This window comes from Sebastes umbrosus, chromosome 15, assembly GCF_015220745.1.
Source record: "Sebastes umbrosus isolate fSebUmb1 chromosome 15, fSebUmb1.pri, whole genome shotgun sequence".
NCBI classification, from domain to species: Eukaryota; Metazoa; Chordata; class Actinopteri; order Perciformes; family Sebastidae; genus Sebastes; species Sebastes umbrosus.
The window spans coordinates 23,967,123-23,984,838 of NC_051283.1; the positions used below are offsets into that span (position 1 = coordinate 23,967,123).

General features: G+C 36.7%; 1 protein-coding gene across 2 annotated transcripts; it reads right to left on the bottom strand.

Annotated features, from left to right (window-relative positions):
- Positions 1–282: 282 nt before the first annotated feature.
- On the bottom strand, positions 283–13,189 carry spaca4l (sperm acrosome associated 4 like). 2 transcript variants are annotated; one of them, XM_037795534.1, is made up of 4 exons: positions 13,031–13,189; positions 3,571–3,681; positions 1,379–1,646; positions 283–1,345 (listed from the first exon to the last, which is right to left on the bottom strand). In XM_037795534.1, exons 1-3 carry the CDS (start codon positions 13,080–13,082, stop codon positions 1,417–1,419), a joined length of 393 nt encoding a protein of 130 aa, XP_037651462.1. In that variant the 5' UTR covers positions 13,083–13,189; the 3' UTR covers positions 283–1,345; positions 1,379–1,416. The 2 variants fall into 2 exon arrangements, with proteins under 2 accessions (XP_037651462.1, XP_037651461.1); XM_037795533.1 differs by having other exon boundaries at positions 283–1,646.
- Between the last annotated feature and the right edge of the window lie 4,527 nt (positions 13,190–17,716).

Below are 17,716 nucleotides of genomic sequence, written 5' to 3' on the forward strand. Positions count from 1 at the left end.
TTATCTACCTACGATTTTGGACTGAAAAGCTCTTTTGTTTGCGAGCAGCTTTGTTAAGTTTTGAACTGTAGATTTGCTCACGCACCAAAAATGTCTGTTGCGTGCCAAAAACCTGAAATCAGGACAGATGAGGAGTAGCACCGTCTCCGCTGAGAGGCAGAGAAACCTGAAGAGCCGGTCGGTCATGCGGGATGGCAACAAACCGAGAGGCACTTAGAAAGAAGACATCAAATCACTCCAATGACGCCACGCATGAGGAAGTTCTTCTTTTTTCCAGTTTGGATATTTATTGAATTTTTCAAATTACATAATCAATTTCGCAAAAAAACATTCATTCTTTTTTTTTTAGAGAATAATGCCAGAAGTGCTGATTTCAGAAACTTTAGATATAACACAAATCATCAAAGATCGGCCCGGATGAATTTCAAATTACTGCAATCTCAATTACATTTCAATATCTAGCAAACGTGATGGATTGAATCACGTTCTCCCCCCGTATATATACATTCAAAACTAGCAAGATAAACAGAAGCTTTTGCCCCACGGTTTACGAGTAACGTGTGAGTGTGGATTTGACACAAATACCAAAAATATAAAACAGGTTAAACACAGAACTGATGGAGCCATTTGTGTCAAAGTAAGAGAAACGGCAAAACAAAAAGAAATATTTTCACAGATACTATCAGACATAATAAGCCAAGAGACGATTTACATTATGTTAGCTACACATTAATAAAGCAAATGAAAATATAAATGTTCATAGGAGCTTTAAAATCTATATATTTGAGATATGTGGCCTCCAAAATGACAATACAGTGGATCAAAAGCAATAAATTAAAGGGATAGTTCAACATTTTGTGAAATATGATTATTCCTTTTCTTGCATAGAGATAGACGAGAAGTACAATAACACGTTCATGTGTGAGAGTGGTAACGATCTTCTCATCTAACTCTCGGCTAATAAGCACATTTCCAAAAATGTTGGACTATTCCTTTAAGTTGTAATGGCACCAATTAACCTACAAAAACATTTTGGTCACACAGTGAAATGCGATTCATTTATCAAACATTTTTACTACTCATTCAAGTTAATTGCCGGGTACATTAAACAGGTGGTGGACTCCTTTAAATCATCTTTGTGTTACACTTTTTAAAATTGTCTGTCAACATGCTGGGACAGCTCACTGATTAATCAAAGAGTACAAAAACAAAAGAGGGAATTTAATGTGAAGGGATATTAACATTTGTGTGACGTTTAATACGCCTCAAGAATAGTGAACCCATGTGGTGAAAAATCTCATGTGTGAGGAGATAATTTAATCTTTGTAGTGCTGGTTTGTGTGTGCAATATGTAGTGTGTGTTTTATGTGTGTGTGTGTGTACTTTGTGTCATCTGTCATCCACTGTGTTTTTCGGTCAAACCAGGACGTTGGCCGCAAACAGAGCAGTGACGGTGGCGAGAGCCAGGCTCAGCGCGGAGGTCCCGGGCAGGCCGGGCGCGACGTTGCACAGCGGGGTGTCGCAGCAAGTCTTGGTAATGGTGTAGACGGTGGCGTTGGAGCTGGTGCCGGGGATGGTCGTTTGTTCAGTTTTGTTGCACTTGGCCACCTCTAGACAGCCCTTCATCTTGATACTGATGACGTTGGCTGTGGAGTGACAGCAAACACACACAATCACCGTCAGTGTCTATTGTTCGTTGTGTTTGACTGAAGTGGTTGCACAGTGAGAGGTATGTCGTTGGGTGAAGCCCTTGCTACTCCAGTTTGGGGGATTTCCAGGTTTTAACCATAATTAAAAGACTATTTTTTTAACCAATAACAGGAAAACAAGTTTTAACTCCTTAAAAAGGGAGAACGCTGCAGTTAATCTATCTTTTCCTTTCCGTTAACAAATCCTACTGAAGACAAATCTTTAAAAATGGGCTACAAATTTCTTCTAAAAAAGCTTCAGTGATTTCCTAACACACTGTAGTATTTGCGTAACTCAAACATGAGTAAATTGTGCATTTGTTGGGGATTATTTCCAGCAATACATTTGGACTAGTGAGTATTTACAGCAGCAGGATTGACGTTAAATAAACGACACTGTGTGTTCATGTGGGCTCATTTATGTGCTTCTAATCGCTTTTTGACAACAATGGAGCTACTGATGAATAAAATACATCCGGATCAATTCATTGTTAGTTTTAGTCTTTTCAGGAGATTTTTGACAATAAGAACTTGTCATTTTCACCGTAGTTGGCACATCTTGCCAAATGTTAAAATGTAATAATTAAAAGCTAACTTTTAAGCTTTTTAAGATTTTCGAGATTGCTAGAAAATCAAATAATTAATCTAGAATAAAAATCTAAATGGGACAAAAATGATTTAAAAATAAATCTTTAACATGTGGGAGGCCTTATTAAATTGTCTCATGGGCTGGATCTGATTGACTTTTCTTCTTCTTTTTTTTAAATTTATTTTCACTATCATACATTGCTACAGGAATGAGTCCTAAAGCCCAGAAATGAGTTAGCATTTTAACACGGCACCGGTTCCCTCGTCTGGAAGTCAATGGGTTTTTAGTTAGATGCCTGAAATAAGGTCTGTGGTTAACACAAGCTGTAGAGATTTTAACGTTTTGTTCTACGACATAAAATACGTCTTAAAAAAGGCGGCTAAATGAGATTACTAAACGTCATCACGCCGACTCGTCCTCCTTTACAGCCTTGTTGTGTATACTCGCGCTCAAGCGACCATGTTGTAGTTCGTTTATAGCCTAACGTTAACTTTTTACTTCTGGCGATTGCATTTACACTTAAAAAAAATCATAAAGAATGTGGTAAATTCACAAAAGCATGAACAACCACTGGTATGAATATTTAGGCCTCCGACAATTGTTTCCTAAAGTTAGTTTAAATTGACATTTTACAGCTTAGTATATTTACTGTGCATTAGTCTCCCAAATCTTAAAATCCATTCTGTAAACAGACTGTCAAGGTATTATGAATGAGTTGTTCATCCTGTGGATACTTTAGTTTATCTATTGAGACTGAAGACAGACATCAGCGATCATAATCGGCATTTCAACTTCACACTTGAAAAAATATCAGCCATCTGCGATCTGTACCACCTGATGTATCCAACGTAAAAGACACAAAGGTGAGTCCGTGTCTGGAGACATAACTGATTATTTCAATTAATCTGGGTTGGACCACACAACTTTATACTGAAGTACATAGTGTAGGAGATTATAGGCACATAATTCACACATTGTCTGTTCATGGGAAAGAAATTTGAACCCATCATTTTTTCATAGCTTTTAGCCAACTATTTCAACTTCTCTGCTCACTTGCCAATTATTTTGTTTTACCACGCTTTAAATTACAACACCTGATGTTGAAAGAGTTACAGCTGACTAAGGCTGATCGGCAGCTTATTGGCAGATGTGGTTGATTAGTTGCCAAGTTATTCTCCTTTATTGCGCATGCATTTTGAGAATGCAACTGATGGGGTTTTATGTGAGTTTTGACGACAGCCTTTCTTCAGGAGAATGCCGTCTGGTGAGATTTTTAACTTCTGAGCTCCTTACCTGCTTTGCCTTCACCACTGAAGCACTGTTCTCCCACTGCACAATCGGTCTTACTCGTTATGCACACGTCCCCGATGCCAATTATGCATTTGTAGCACTGCAGAGTTTGAACTGGTTATCAAGAGAGAGTTGGAGGGGGAGGGAGAGGAGGAAAGAGGAAGAAGAAAAGCAGAATTAGAATAAATAGGCTAATTGCAACCATTACAACATAATTACAAGGTTAAAATGTAGGTCGATGAACACGTCTGCACGCCAGTAAACATCTTCTCCTGTTTGTTTGTCTGAAATAAAAGGCCTTTGCTCAGAATGTTTCAGTGTTTACCATCCACTCAGATGATGCAGCTCGGCCTTTACAAAAGGTCTTAAATGGTTGACTATGAGATAATAACACAAAGTCAGTGGACGAGACAAATGGGTGACCTTTGACCTGTTGCACAGAGGAGGTTTTTAATGGTCGAGGTCATACCAGCTTTTGGTAGTACCTGATTCAGTCTCAACTCAAACACTTTTACACATTGAAACTGTATCACACTTAATACTTAGTTAAAGTAATGTTGTGTACTTTACTGACACTTCTACACTATATACATGACACCTAATCAATTCAAATTGCCAAGTTAGCAATTTTTCCACCTCATCTTTCTCCAAATTGAGGGTCTAAGGATTGAGTTTCCTTCCTAACTCTATTAAAAAAATATCTATCAAAACCCTCAGACAAATTAGGGATATTGAGTTATATAAATAAATCCTGAGCCATGTTACCAGTCTGGGATTAGTTTTCCAGACTCAGATAAATGACTGCAGACTACAGATAATAACACCCTGTGTGGAGACCATAAATTCAAACCATTAGTTTGCCCGGTGGGAACTCTGAAGTCGGTTTATAGTCGAGGTTTGTTGACAAAAGTCTGCCTTACAGATAACAGGTCTAAAAAAAGGTGGTCATCAACTCAGGATTCTTGTCAGCTCGGGATTTTCCAATCCAGCTCACAGAGAGTGAGCTCACATGAAAGAAGCGAGGAGGGGGTTTTAACAACTGCACATGGCCGACTTCAGAGCAGCATGTAGTGATGAATGTGAGGCACGTCAGGAAATAAAATCCAACAAAGAAAATCATAGAAATAAGCAATAAAAAGGGCAAACGTTAATACACAACCACAGCTATAAAACAATTTTGCACCTAAAGATCAGTTTACTTGTAATGGGGAGGATCAGAGGCTGTGAAAACAGTTTTATTATCTGTAAATGTTCACCAGAAAAAAGTCCAGGTTATAAACTGAGGGCAGATGTGCTGTGTCCCAATTGCATACTAATTGTATACAGTTTGTACTACTACTACATTTTCATAGTATAGCCTCGAGTTTTTGCAGTAAGTATACAAGAAAATGTATATATTTTTCCATCTGCACCAACAAGACAGTGATACAAGTATAACTTAATAGATGTGGTGGACTAATGAATTACAATCCAGGTACACTGTCTAACTTTATGAAGGTGTAATTTTATGTAATTTTGATTTAAGATCTTGGTTTTGTGTTTAAATAAACTAAAGTTTAAAATAGTGTAAAACCACGAAGTGGATTGGATTTGAAGAAAATAGAATTACTTCCGTGAGCAAAATGTGATTAAAAACAACCCAGTCGCCCAGTCAATTCATCTCAGGCATTCATGAAGTCACACTGAGACTGAAAACGTCAGCCTCAAGTCAACTGATGTGAAGAACAGCATCTCATACATTCTCTCGGGAACACCGGAGGAACACCTAATGTGCACCTGTAAACTTCTTTTGTCATCACAAGGCTGATTAAGTAACAACGCCACCTATTACCTAATACCAAGCCCTTTATTATTATAACCCGGGTAGAACACTGTCCTGGACGCGCTCCAAACTAAATAAAAGGTTAAGTAATGAAGCCGCTCTGCTGTTACCGCTGCCAATTTTACAGACGTTCATGCTAATTAAGGTCGTTTTGAAATAGAAGACTGGGGAGTAGTGATCGATGGAAAAACTGATTTTATTATTTCATAGATTTAAGACGACCAACCATGCTGCCATGGCGATGCAATAAGCCTTAAAGATGAGCAGCCATTGTGAGGTTGAAACTGTGTGCCTGGGAGGGGAGATACTCAACCATTAGAGTGCACTCTGCGACATTGTTAGAAACCTGTCGCTCCAGTTTCGACGTCAGCGAAGTATGACCGAAGTCTTTATGGAAAGTACACACTGGAAAAAACAAAAAGCATAGCTGGAAAGTTCCCTTTTCTTCTTTTTTGTTTGATCAAGATGTATGCATTTAGTTTAGTTAGTTAAAAACAATTTTGTTAAAGCCCCTTCGCCCGTTTTTGTTGTATTTGTGTAAAAATCATACTATGTGAAGATTATAAAAAGTTTGCTGATCCGGCGGGGGAGACGGAGCGGTCCCCCGGGATCAGACCCCCCGGGATCAGACCCCTGGGATCAGATCCCCCTGGATCAGACCCCCGATGTTGGGGTTTGGACTGGCTGAATACGAGCTAACTGCTAACTGGGGGTCCGTGTCCCGGAGCTGCTGCACGCTCTACTCCCGGCGAAGCAGCCTCCGAGTGGCGGGGAAGACTTTCCTCATTTCCACTTTGGTTTTAATCCAATAAAAAAACAATTAATCAAAACACCGACAGACCACAGATGTAATATTGACAAGCCCTCGGGGCTGGTCTACTTCTTCATTCTTCGAGGACTGACTGGCGCTACATTGACTCATTGCCAAGTGGTATTACATTTCAGTAGATATCTCTGCAACACAATATCTATTGTGTTGCAGAGATATCAGAGATATTCACATTCTATTGATAACATTTTTTGAATGTTTTAAACTAAAATGTTGGCCAGATCTTACACACTGCACCTTTAAACCAGTGGTTCCCAATCTGGGATCGGGACTCAGATCATAACGTAAATTGAAGGGGACATGAGGATTTCCTGGGTAGGAAAAAGGAAGAAAAATGTAATTCTGATAGACAAAATTATCCTTATTTTCTGCTTGTATTCTTGTGAAATACTGAAATTGAAATGAAAAAAACACTCCCATCTCAGACATGCACATTGCGATGAGGTCATGAGCAAAAGAAGTTTGAGCAACTGGTTTGACCTAGTCAGGCCTCTATAAACTATTTAAATGAGATAATATGAGAAGCAATCTCAGAAAATCACTCTGATTAAATATTTAGTGATAGTGATGACGCTTTGAATCTTAAATCTTCATTACAGAAAGAGAAACAACTTTAAAGCAGGTGCTATGCAACAGCAGCCACTGGGGCCATTGGGGACTAGTAAATCCTAAAAGTAGTGTAACAATAGTACAAATTGAAGAGTAAAAATGTTGAATAATGTAGGACTGCCACTAATAATTACTTTAACTTTTATTTAACCAATTATTTTCTATGTTAAAATAAAAATTAAATTTTTCTCTGTATAAAATATTTGACAATTTTGAAAAACGCCAAAGTGACATATTTAAATATCTTTTTTTGTTCATCACCAGTGAAAAATAAAAAAAAATAAAAAATAAATATACTATAATATCAACCAGATAAATGCAGTAAATCCTCACATTTAAAAGTTAGTAGCAGCAGATGTTTTTGCCAAAAAATGGACTCAAACAATTAATTATTAAAATTGTTGCCAATTAATTTTCTGACAATCAACTTTAATTACTTAATTTTAAACTCTATGATAATAATAATTATTATTATTTATTATAATAATAATAATAAAAATTCACTTTCCCACAAGCAGCTCAAAGTGCTTTACATTTAAAAAAAAAAAAAAAAAAAAAAAAAACAGAACAAAAATTACTTGAGTAAAGCATTAACACACTACAATTTGTTTTAACTTTATCATCCAGGACTAAATGAGAGATCGCTGCATTTTGAGATGATGCAAGAAGATGCAGCTCATATCAGCAAACATGTGGACTCACAAAGTACCATACTACATTTACAAAAAAACTAATATGTACCGCGATGACTCAAGTAGGCATGGATGATTAACTCCAGTATTTGAGATGGAGAAAAAATAATGTACTGCTGTATTACTCAGATTTCTGCTGAGCTGACTCATCATCATTCACCATTACGTCACACTCAAAAAGTCACGTGTACTGATATTTGTGTCACTTTTTCAGTGTAAAGATATTAGTAAATGATAGAGAAACGACCACTTAAACGGGAGGGTTTTACTTGAGAAATGTTTTAAACAAATCACGTGTCCGAGATGAATTTGTGTAACAAAATAAAACCCGTATGATCCTGTGGGACAGGATGAGATAATCTGATGAGATAATCATAATTCTTTAGTTCAGAAATTAAAAAAACATGGCCACGCCTCTGTACACAAACAGCCCCACACCCTGTCCCGCTGGTTTCGGTTACACCCCGAGTTCAAGAACAGCTGACAGTCCTCAGAAATCCTCTCTTATTGCTCGTACTAATACATAATCTTAAAAATACAATTAAAATAGATTCTGTTGTGAGATAAAACAGATTTCTTCATCTGGGAATGTCCAAAACCGCTAAAATTATGTAAATAAAAATAAAAAAGGCGCCTACAAATATATCTGAGTCACTTGCTTTGACAACCTCACTAAATAGAAATATCGCCAGAACACAATTCTCAATGTTAATCCCTGAAAATTAAAGCATCATGTGATTTCTGTGCTGCCACACCTCAGCACTCTGCAATGCTGACCGACGTGTTGCCGCCTGAAATCCAGTCTGACCAGATCCTCCGACCCATTGAGTCACCTCATCCATAAAGACAACACACATTTAAGCAAACACGTCTTCATTGTGGAGGTGAGGAGAGTGTGAGGCCGTCTGGAGGGTAAGGCACATGGGAGCAGTAAAGTTTAATGATGTTCAATTACAGTAGACTGTTTGTGCATTGCAGCAGAAGTGTCTCAACGTATAATTGGTTGCGTCTTCGCCTCCCTTCATTGCAACAGATTGTCTACACAGAAGCATGCCTCCTTTAGGAGCAGGATCTTGACAAAAGTAAGGTAATCCTGCACAAAAACAGGTGCAATCAAACACCTTAAACAACGAGACACACCAGCCAAGTAGATTTAGCAGGTGAGAAGTAGCACTATAATTTGCAGGAGTAATTAGTCGTCCTGTCCTTCCTGTTTTGTGTTCAGTAACATACATTGAGGCAGGAATTTCTCAAATTACTGGAAACTCATATGGAGCACATTTACGTCAATGTACGTCACACCACCACCAATGCCCTCGGGAAAAGACAAACAATAAGCATCAACGGCCTTTCAAAGTGTCAAGAAAGAGCTGTCACAGTACCGGGCGGGGCTGGAACAAGTTCTCATATCCTTTAACTTCAGTAAAAGTAGCAAAACAACATTGTAAAACTAATTTTACTTAAGTAAAGAAGTACTAACAGCAAAGTAAACAATCCAAAGTGCAGCCATTATTCAGAACTCCTTTCATAGGGTTATTACTTTCTGTATTATTGACAGTTTTTTGGGGGTATTTTTAATATTTACTGTAGTTTTTTAAACTAGTGCAAGACAGAAGATAGAACATTAATATGCAAAACTATTTTTTATATATATATATATATATATATATATATATATATATATATATATATATGGATTTAATTAATCCGATCTTTTTTTTTTACCAGATATGTTAGGTAAACTTATTCTAAAGGATTTACAGCCGTAAATATGTAGAAATACCAGAATTTCTAAACAAAAAATTTAAAATTAAGAGATAGTACAATTCAATCATTTCAATTAATGACAGTATTTAAGTTACAAGAGCACTATTCTTTAGTAAAGTGACTTTTTGAGGATGATATTTGATTATTACAGTGAGTTACTCTGTCTAAAATTGAGCAAAACTCTCTGCCTTTCTCATCCAGTTTGAAAACAAGAAACCAGTTTAAACTCTGAGGTGTGGCACATTACTTATAAAACTCAATGTGTCAGACATGTACTGCCCTCTACTGCTCCGTCACTAAAACTACAGCTCATGGAGAATCAGCTCTTTAGGTTCTACCACGAGAACATGTCGAGGAACCCAAAAACATACAGGGAGAGAGAGAAAAATAACAGAGAAACTAACAGTGGCTGAGTTTAAAAGTCTATAATCCTGTTAAATCTAATACTAAGGAATGAAAAAATAATAGAAGTGATGTAGTTGATACTAGTGTCTTATAGGCGTGGTGTCTTCCTTGTTGTCAGTGCTTTGGGAGGAGTGAGTCAGTACCCAACATTTCCACCTGAGGTCATCCTTGTTGCAAAAGATCTAAAAATTGTTTGTTAAGGTAAATAAAAGTGTTTTTCTAGTGTCATCATTTTTGGTGATTAACTCAAGAAGGGCGGATCTATGTGTGACCAACAGAATCAGCTGAGCGGTGACTCAATCCAGCCTCCCAACAGCTGATAAAAACTACATTTGTAGGTCCAATTCACCAATAAAAGCTCATTTTTAGAAAGCGTTGTATTATTCTGACTGTGGGGAACAATTGGGAACACAACAAGACGAAATTAAACTCACAGTAAACTCATGTGCCACAACACCAAACCCTGTAAAGTGTGCACGGAAAGGTAAAAATGAGACGACATGTCGCGAGATGAATAATGCAAACAAGTTTATGAAAAGTAATGCGAGGGTAAATATGCAAAGACTGCCTTCAAAGCGTTTGCTGGGATTGGTAACCTACAATTTACACTCACACCTACAATCTAACAAAAGGTAAAGCTAAATACACCCAGGGCGGACCTTGTGTGTTGTGTAAATATATACTTATAGCTCACAACGCGACATCCTTTAAAGGTGGGATTAGCCAGACGTATGGGCGCGGTTGTCAGAAAATAATGTTTTTTTTACACATTTGACAGAAAATTTTATTTATAACATATGCTCAAGAATGCAAAACACAAATTTGAAAATAATTTGAATTTTTTTCACATTGCAAAGACTAAAAAAGGTGAAAATGGTCAACAGTCTCTACAGACTTCTCCTCCTGACTTGACCAAATTTACTGACATCTGGATTCAAAAGTAGCCAAGTATTTCTGTCTATTTTTCTGCCAGCTGGTGCTTGGGGGAAACCTCAGTAGCCTGTAACATGTTGACTTCAAAAATCAGACAGACTGCCATCTGAAATAATCTACTTTTCCTCAGAGTACAAACACCCACATCCCTCCTGGTCACTTGTACAGGGAGATGTAAACCCTCTGTATGTAATTATCTACATTTGTGAATCACTCGTCTGTCACAAACAACTATTTCAGTAAATTATTTGCAGGCTAACAGTCAAAGTTATCACCTGAAAGTATAAAAGAAAAGCAGCCAGCATGGGAACATACAGTTGTTCCATGTAGGAAGGGTGTGGTTTGAAATAGAAGACTGAAACAACAGAGCTTCGGGGGATCCATAGGACAAAAAAGATGGACTACAATAGCCTGAAAACACAATAGCACAAGCACAAATGACCATTATGGTGCGGCCCAGCACTGCAAACCTTCTATAGAGGTGGAATTTGAGACTTGGGCAAAGCCTCAACTGTTTCTAGGTGAGGAATGTCTCATGCAATAGCTAGCAGGTTGGGACATGATTCAGTCTTTTAATAACGTCTGGAAAACAACAAAAAAAAAAAGAACGTCCTCGGCTCACACCACAAACAGGCTGCCTCACCCCAACCTGCAATAACACAGCATTAGAGTAAAGCCTGGGATGTGCACAGAGTTGGTAAACACTGCAAAACTCTGCAGCTACTTTTGTTGGAACTGTGGGAATAAAACTCATTGTGTTGTGTGGAGGTAGTTAAAAACAGGATGAAATGAGATTTTAGGGCTTGCAATTGTTCTCGAATAACCACTTCTTCTATAAAATGCCAGACACTATAGTGAAAAATGCCCGTTTTAAATCCCAAGAGACCAAGGCGGTGTCTTTGAATCTCTTGTTTTATCCGACCAACAGTCCAAAATATTCCGTTTACGGTCAGATAGGATGAAGAAAACCAGCAACTCCTTATGATAAATTGAAATTAAGGAATGTTTAAGATTTTTCCTTGAAAAGTTATCGAAATGATTAATCAGTGTTCAATATAGTTAGTTTTCTGTCAGTCGACTAATCATTTAAGCTCCAATTGATTCAGCTGGTTATCCATTACTTTCAGCTATCTATGTCAACTGTTTATCCGTTATTTTAGCAAGCGACTTCAAATTGTTTATCAGTAACTTTTAGCTAACTATTCAACTGTTTCGTTAGCTAACTGTTCATTAAGTTACTTTTAGCCAACTACTTCAACTGTTTATCCGTTATTTTAACTAACTGTTCCAACTGTTTCCCTCATTATTTTGTAACCATTTCAAACATTTTTGTATCTCAAATGACTTTGTCATATGAGTTCACTAAGTGTTATCCTTTCAACTAAAACACACCCTACAAGAGCCAGTAAAAAAAAGATAGTATAGGCTATATAATGATATTATAATAATGACCAAAAACACATTTTAATATTTAATCTCAAATCACAGTGTTGTAGCCATTTATGTCACACAAAGGTGTTCACATCTTGTTTTGGGCCCCCCTGCTCTGCCCTGCCCCCTAAACCATGTGAATACATCCCTGGTAACGTTATACTGAACACACCCAGTCAAACAACAGCCTGAAGCTGAAACAGCCTTAAACACTGAGCACACCCAATAAACCTAAAAAACACACAGGCACTTGTGACGCATACTTCCCAAATCACCCCAAAGAAAGACAATTATTAAAGTTTTTTAAGTCCAATAAAATGTATTTGGCAGTTTCTGATACTATTATGTAGTCATATTATTTCTTTATATTAATCTTGTCTCTAAACAAATAAACAATAAACAAACATGTATTTTAAATTAAAAAAAAAATTTAATATAATAAAAAAAATTAGATAATGGAAAATCTCCATGTAGTATAATCTAATAATTTAACATAATCTAATAGTCTAATTTGCAAAAATGTAATTTATGCACACAGAATTACTGCAGACTGGTGTTTCTTCAGGGAAAACCAGCCTCAATAAAACAGCCACACCAAACTTCATGTAAAAAAAAAATGCAGATTTTCTTGTCTATAATAAAAAAAATGAGATAATGGAAAATCTCCACGTAGCATAATCTAGATATTTAACATAATCTCATCATCTACTTTGCAAAAATGTCATTTCTGAACACATAATTACTGCAGACTGGTGTTTCTTCAGGGAACCTCAATAAAACACAGCCACACCAAACTTCATGCAAAAAAACATAGATTTAAGGGGGAAAATTCAAACTTTCTCCCTGAAATAAGAGGCTGTTCTGTTTTTAATCAAATATATTTAAAGTTAAGTTTTACAAGTAACTCTGTAAAATTATGTAAAAAAAGAAATAATTTTACATGTCATAATCAATTTAAGGGTATTTTTTACTTACCCACTGCAAAGCAGAATCCAACAGCAACAAGCTGGAGAATAATTCTGTTCATCTTGGTAGGTAAAAAGGAGTAAAGGAGTAAAGTTATATGACTTTCAAGGAGAGGCTTTCTGCCTGTGAAGGACGTCTCAGACCGTTATAATGATTTGTGATCAAGCTGCAAACTTTTTTCCTCCATTTATAATCTTGCACCTCCCATCCAAACGTCACCGTTATCCAATCAGATCAGAGGAGGACTTCAGGAAGTCCTCCCAGTTCTCTTTATTCCCTGTAGCTCTCCCACCTGTGTGACTCACAGAGGTATAGGGGGATATTACATTCCAGCAGGGAGGGAACAAGTGTGGGAAAGCTGGGAAAATATGGGAAATGGTGATTTTATTTAACTCCTCGTGTGTCATCACAATATATGGATTTATAATGTTTTGGTGGTGCTGGAAAGTGACTTAAAGGTCCCATGTTATGCTCATTTTTTAGGTTGTATTTTGTGTTTCTAATAGATTCAAGATGTTTATTGTCACGCCGGTTATACAAGTACAATCGTGTGAAATGCTTTTTGCTGGGAAGCTCCATTAAAAATAATAAGTTATATTACAATTATAAAAGGAAATACTTTGTACAAGGCATATTAAGAACATATACATTAAGAACATATACAGTATATACAGTATAAGATATATGATTGAGGTATTGCACTTGTTTATTGCACTTAATAGAACATGTTTACATCCTGTAATGTTCAAAAAAACACATTCCCCCCCCCCCATACTGTCTGTCTATATATACCTGTTTTTACCCTCTGTCTGAAACGCTCTGTTTTAGTACATTTCAATGGAATTGCAACGGAATCGTGTTGCTAGGCAACAGTTTGGGTCCATATTTACTTCCTGTCAGCTGATGTTATTCACATACACTGTAACAGGAAATAAACTGGGACACATTTATAATGTTTACGTTTAAAACCGCGTAATGATCTAAATATTGTATATTTGTGACATCACAAATGGACAGAAATCCTAACGGATTGTTTCAAACGCGCAATTTCTGAATACGGGCTGTGGGTATTTTCTAAATAAATCAATTATTAATAATTAACCAGCTTCCTTATTGAGCCATACATATACTCTAATTAAATGTTTTCCTAAATTTGTCTAACTATAATTATTACCTTTAATCTGTGTCATTAGTCCATGAGCCAGGGGGTTGGTCGTGCCACTTTGGAGGGACCATGTCTCATAGTGATTTTTTTAAAGGTCTATATCCCTAGTGTTGGGAAACGCATGATAGCATTGCAGCAATGGTAGCTTTCTATGTGCTATCACTCCTTTTTTCATCCCTCCATCATTAAAATGTGTCCATCTTTTTTCGCCATTTTACACATAGATCCAGTATAAAAGAGGGAAACAACACACAATATCATGAAGTCATATATCGTTGTAAAGCTTAGACTATAATCTATCCTTCAGTCACATTGTCATGACACTGAGGTCAAGAGAATTTGACCTTTGACCTCTAATGCTGCAATGGGGCAAATTCTGAATACAACTCCAAATGCCCTTATAACTAACTCCATATTGATCGATTGTGCCCATGGATAGTTCCAGCATAAAGAGCACAAAAAGAGCTTCAAATTGATATATTATATGAATAACAACAATAACAACAATTCTTATCAGAATAAACGTAACTTTGTGCAGTTTGTATCTGATAGAATGTTCAGAACCTTGCATTGGATTCTGTTATTGGGGCCGTTTGTAAATGGCTTTCTTAGCAGCAGAAACACAAAATAATACAAAAACTCAAAAAACTGTACTAAGAAATTAATTCTCTATCCATTATTTTATGTTTTCTCACTCTTACCTCATTGTCAATATAAACATGTTCCAACTGATGAGGCCCTGACTCAGTGGCAATGGGTTATATTCCAGGTGATATGTGAAAATGATGTTCACTTTTTTATAAAGGCATGAAACTTGGTACACTTGAACAGTTTGGAGCCCTAAACATTTTGAGACACGGAGACATCACAACAGAAATTTCCATAACCAAATTATGTATTTTGCATCATAGCTCCTGTGCCAAACATGATAACACAGAAAAGGTGATGTCTATCTCTTTGTTGTGATGGCCAATGTTTACAATGATACCATTCACAATATCATAAACTGTTCAGTTGAATAATTAATGGTGAATTCAGTGATGTTGTATGAAGCAAATCCCACTATCTGAGAACCTAGGCTAGACTTAACTACTACCACTTAACTAGACTATAATATCATGTCTGTTATGTGCATGTATGTTTTATAGAGTTTTAAAAAGCTTAATCCTTTTGTTCATTAACCCTGGCAATACAGTGACTGCAAAGAGGAGAGCAATATTCTGCCAGTCTGGTGGCTTTCTCTGCAGCTTCAGTAATGGATCTGATGGCCTTCCTCTATGGCCTCCCCGGTGATGCCCATTGCCCAGTGCCCAAATGCTTTGCAGCCCACCTCCACAGGCTCACAGCCAGTTCGCCAGCCTTGCCTTCTACATCCTTACACTAGCATCTGGTACTTGGTCTCGCTTCCTCTCATTGGCCTCATCCATACGCTCTTTCCAGGACACTGTTAGTTCCAGCATGATCAGTTGTTTGGTAGAAAAATTACCATAACCAAATTATGTATTTTGCATCATATCTCCTGTGCCAAACATGTTACAGTAAAAGTAAAAGTATTGTTAAACTCTTCACAGTCACTGTATTGTCTGTGTTATGTTTGGCACAGGAGATATGATGCAAAATACATAATTTGGTTATGGTCATTTTTGTTGTGATGTCTCCGTGTCTCAAAATGTTTAGGGCTCCAAACTGTTCAAGTGTACCAAGTTTCATGCCTTTATAAAAAAGTGAACATCATTTTCACATATCACCTGGAATATAACCCATTGCCACTGAGTCAGGGCCTCATCAGTTGGAACATGTTTATATTGACAATGAGGTAAGAGTGAGAAAACATAAAATAATGGATAGAGAATTCATTTCTTAGTACAGTTTTTTGAGTTTTTGTATTATTTTGTGTTTCTGCTGCTAAGAAAGCCATTTACAAACGGCCCCAATAACATAATCCAATGCAAGGTTCTGAACATTCTATCAGATACAAACTGCACAAAGTTACGTTTATTCTGATAAGAAATGTTGTTATTGTTGTTAGTCAAATAATATATCAATTTGAAGCTCTTTCTGTGCTCTTTATGCTGGAACTATCCATGGGCACAATCGATCAATATGGAGTTAGTTATAAGGACATTTGCAGTTACATTCAGAATTTGCCCCATTGCAGCATTAGAGGTCAAAGGTCAAATTCTCTTGACCTCAGTGTCATGACAATGTGACTGAAGGATAGATTATAGTCTAAGCTTTACAACGATATATAATTTCATGATATTATGTGTTGGTTTCCCTCTTTTATACTGGATCTATGTGTAGAATGGTGAAAAAAGATGGAAAAGTTTTAATGATGGAGGGATGAAAAGAGGAGTGGTAGCACATAGAAAGCTACCATTGCTGCAATGCTATCATGTGTTTTCCAACACTAGGGATATAGACCTTTAAGAAAATCACTATGAGACATGGTCCCTCCAAAGTGGCACGACCAACTTTGGACTATAAAATATATGATTGAGGTATTGCACTTGTTTATTGCACTTAATAGAATATGTTTACATGCTGTAATGTTAAAAACAACAACATTACTTTCCTTACACTGTCTGTCTAACAGGAAATAAACTGGGACACATTTATAATGTTGACATTTAAAACCACGTAATGGTCTAAATATTGTATATTTGTGACATCACAAATGGACAGAATTCCTATATATAACTTAACTATAATATAACTTAATCACAATACCAATTCATTACTTACATATTTAACTTAATCATATTGACTATTTGTTATCTTTTCTTATATGCGCATTATTTATAATATACAATTACAAACCGTATAAGTTTATTAAATACATACAAGTGTTACAGATTACATCAGACATTCCCAACCTTTTTGGCTTATGACCCCTTGTAAAAAAAGTAGTAAGAACAGTAGTGATGATAATACCTCTGTACTTTTACTTGAATGCAGGACTTTCTTTGTTGTATTGGTATGTTCACTAAAGTAGGCTAACGGCTATTTCTTCCACCTCTGATGTTAGTTGTGCCCAAAGGGGCCGCTTCATTGACATAACTGATAGAAATCATGATAATTACTATTTGTCCGCCTGGTGCAGTTAACCACCGCACCTCTTGCTCAAAGTGACTCAGTATAAACAGACCACATAATAGCCTAATCTACTGTATAATAGCCTCTAAAATCTCCTGTATAAATAATCAGGTTAAACAATGTAAAATAATGTGTGTGAGAGTGCATGTCAGGTCAGTGAAGTTTGAAGTTAAACCGTCCCGTTTCAAAGGATTTGTTAAGAAATTAAGTTTGATTATGACACTGCCTTGCCTTTTGCCCTATTCTTTACTATATAACACACTAAATTATTGGACAATAGTCAATTTCCTCCAGACCCACCATACAGACTTCTACTCTGCACAGTAGCATGTTTTTTAGCTCAACTAGTACAACAGGGTTGTATTAACATACACAGTAAACAAAGGCTCGTGTTCGTCCACAGCAGCAAGAGGGGCCTCCCAAAAGGTCACAAC

Excerpts from the sequence above, each read along its gene's own strand:
- spaca4l (XM_037795534.1), bottom strand. The coding sequence starts at position 13,082 with ATGAACAGAATTATTCTCCAGCTTGTTGCTGTTGGATTCTGCTTTGCA. Across the intron at positions 3,682-13,030 it reads TGGATTCTGCTTTGCAGTGG|TTCAAACTCTGCAGTGCTAC; the intron begins GTAAGTAAAAAA and ends CTTGATAACCAG. Across the intron at positions 1,647-3,570 it reads CAGTGGTGAAGGCAAAGCAG|CCAACGTCATCAGTATCAAG; the intron begins GTAAGGAGCTCA and ends GTCACTCCACAG.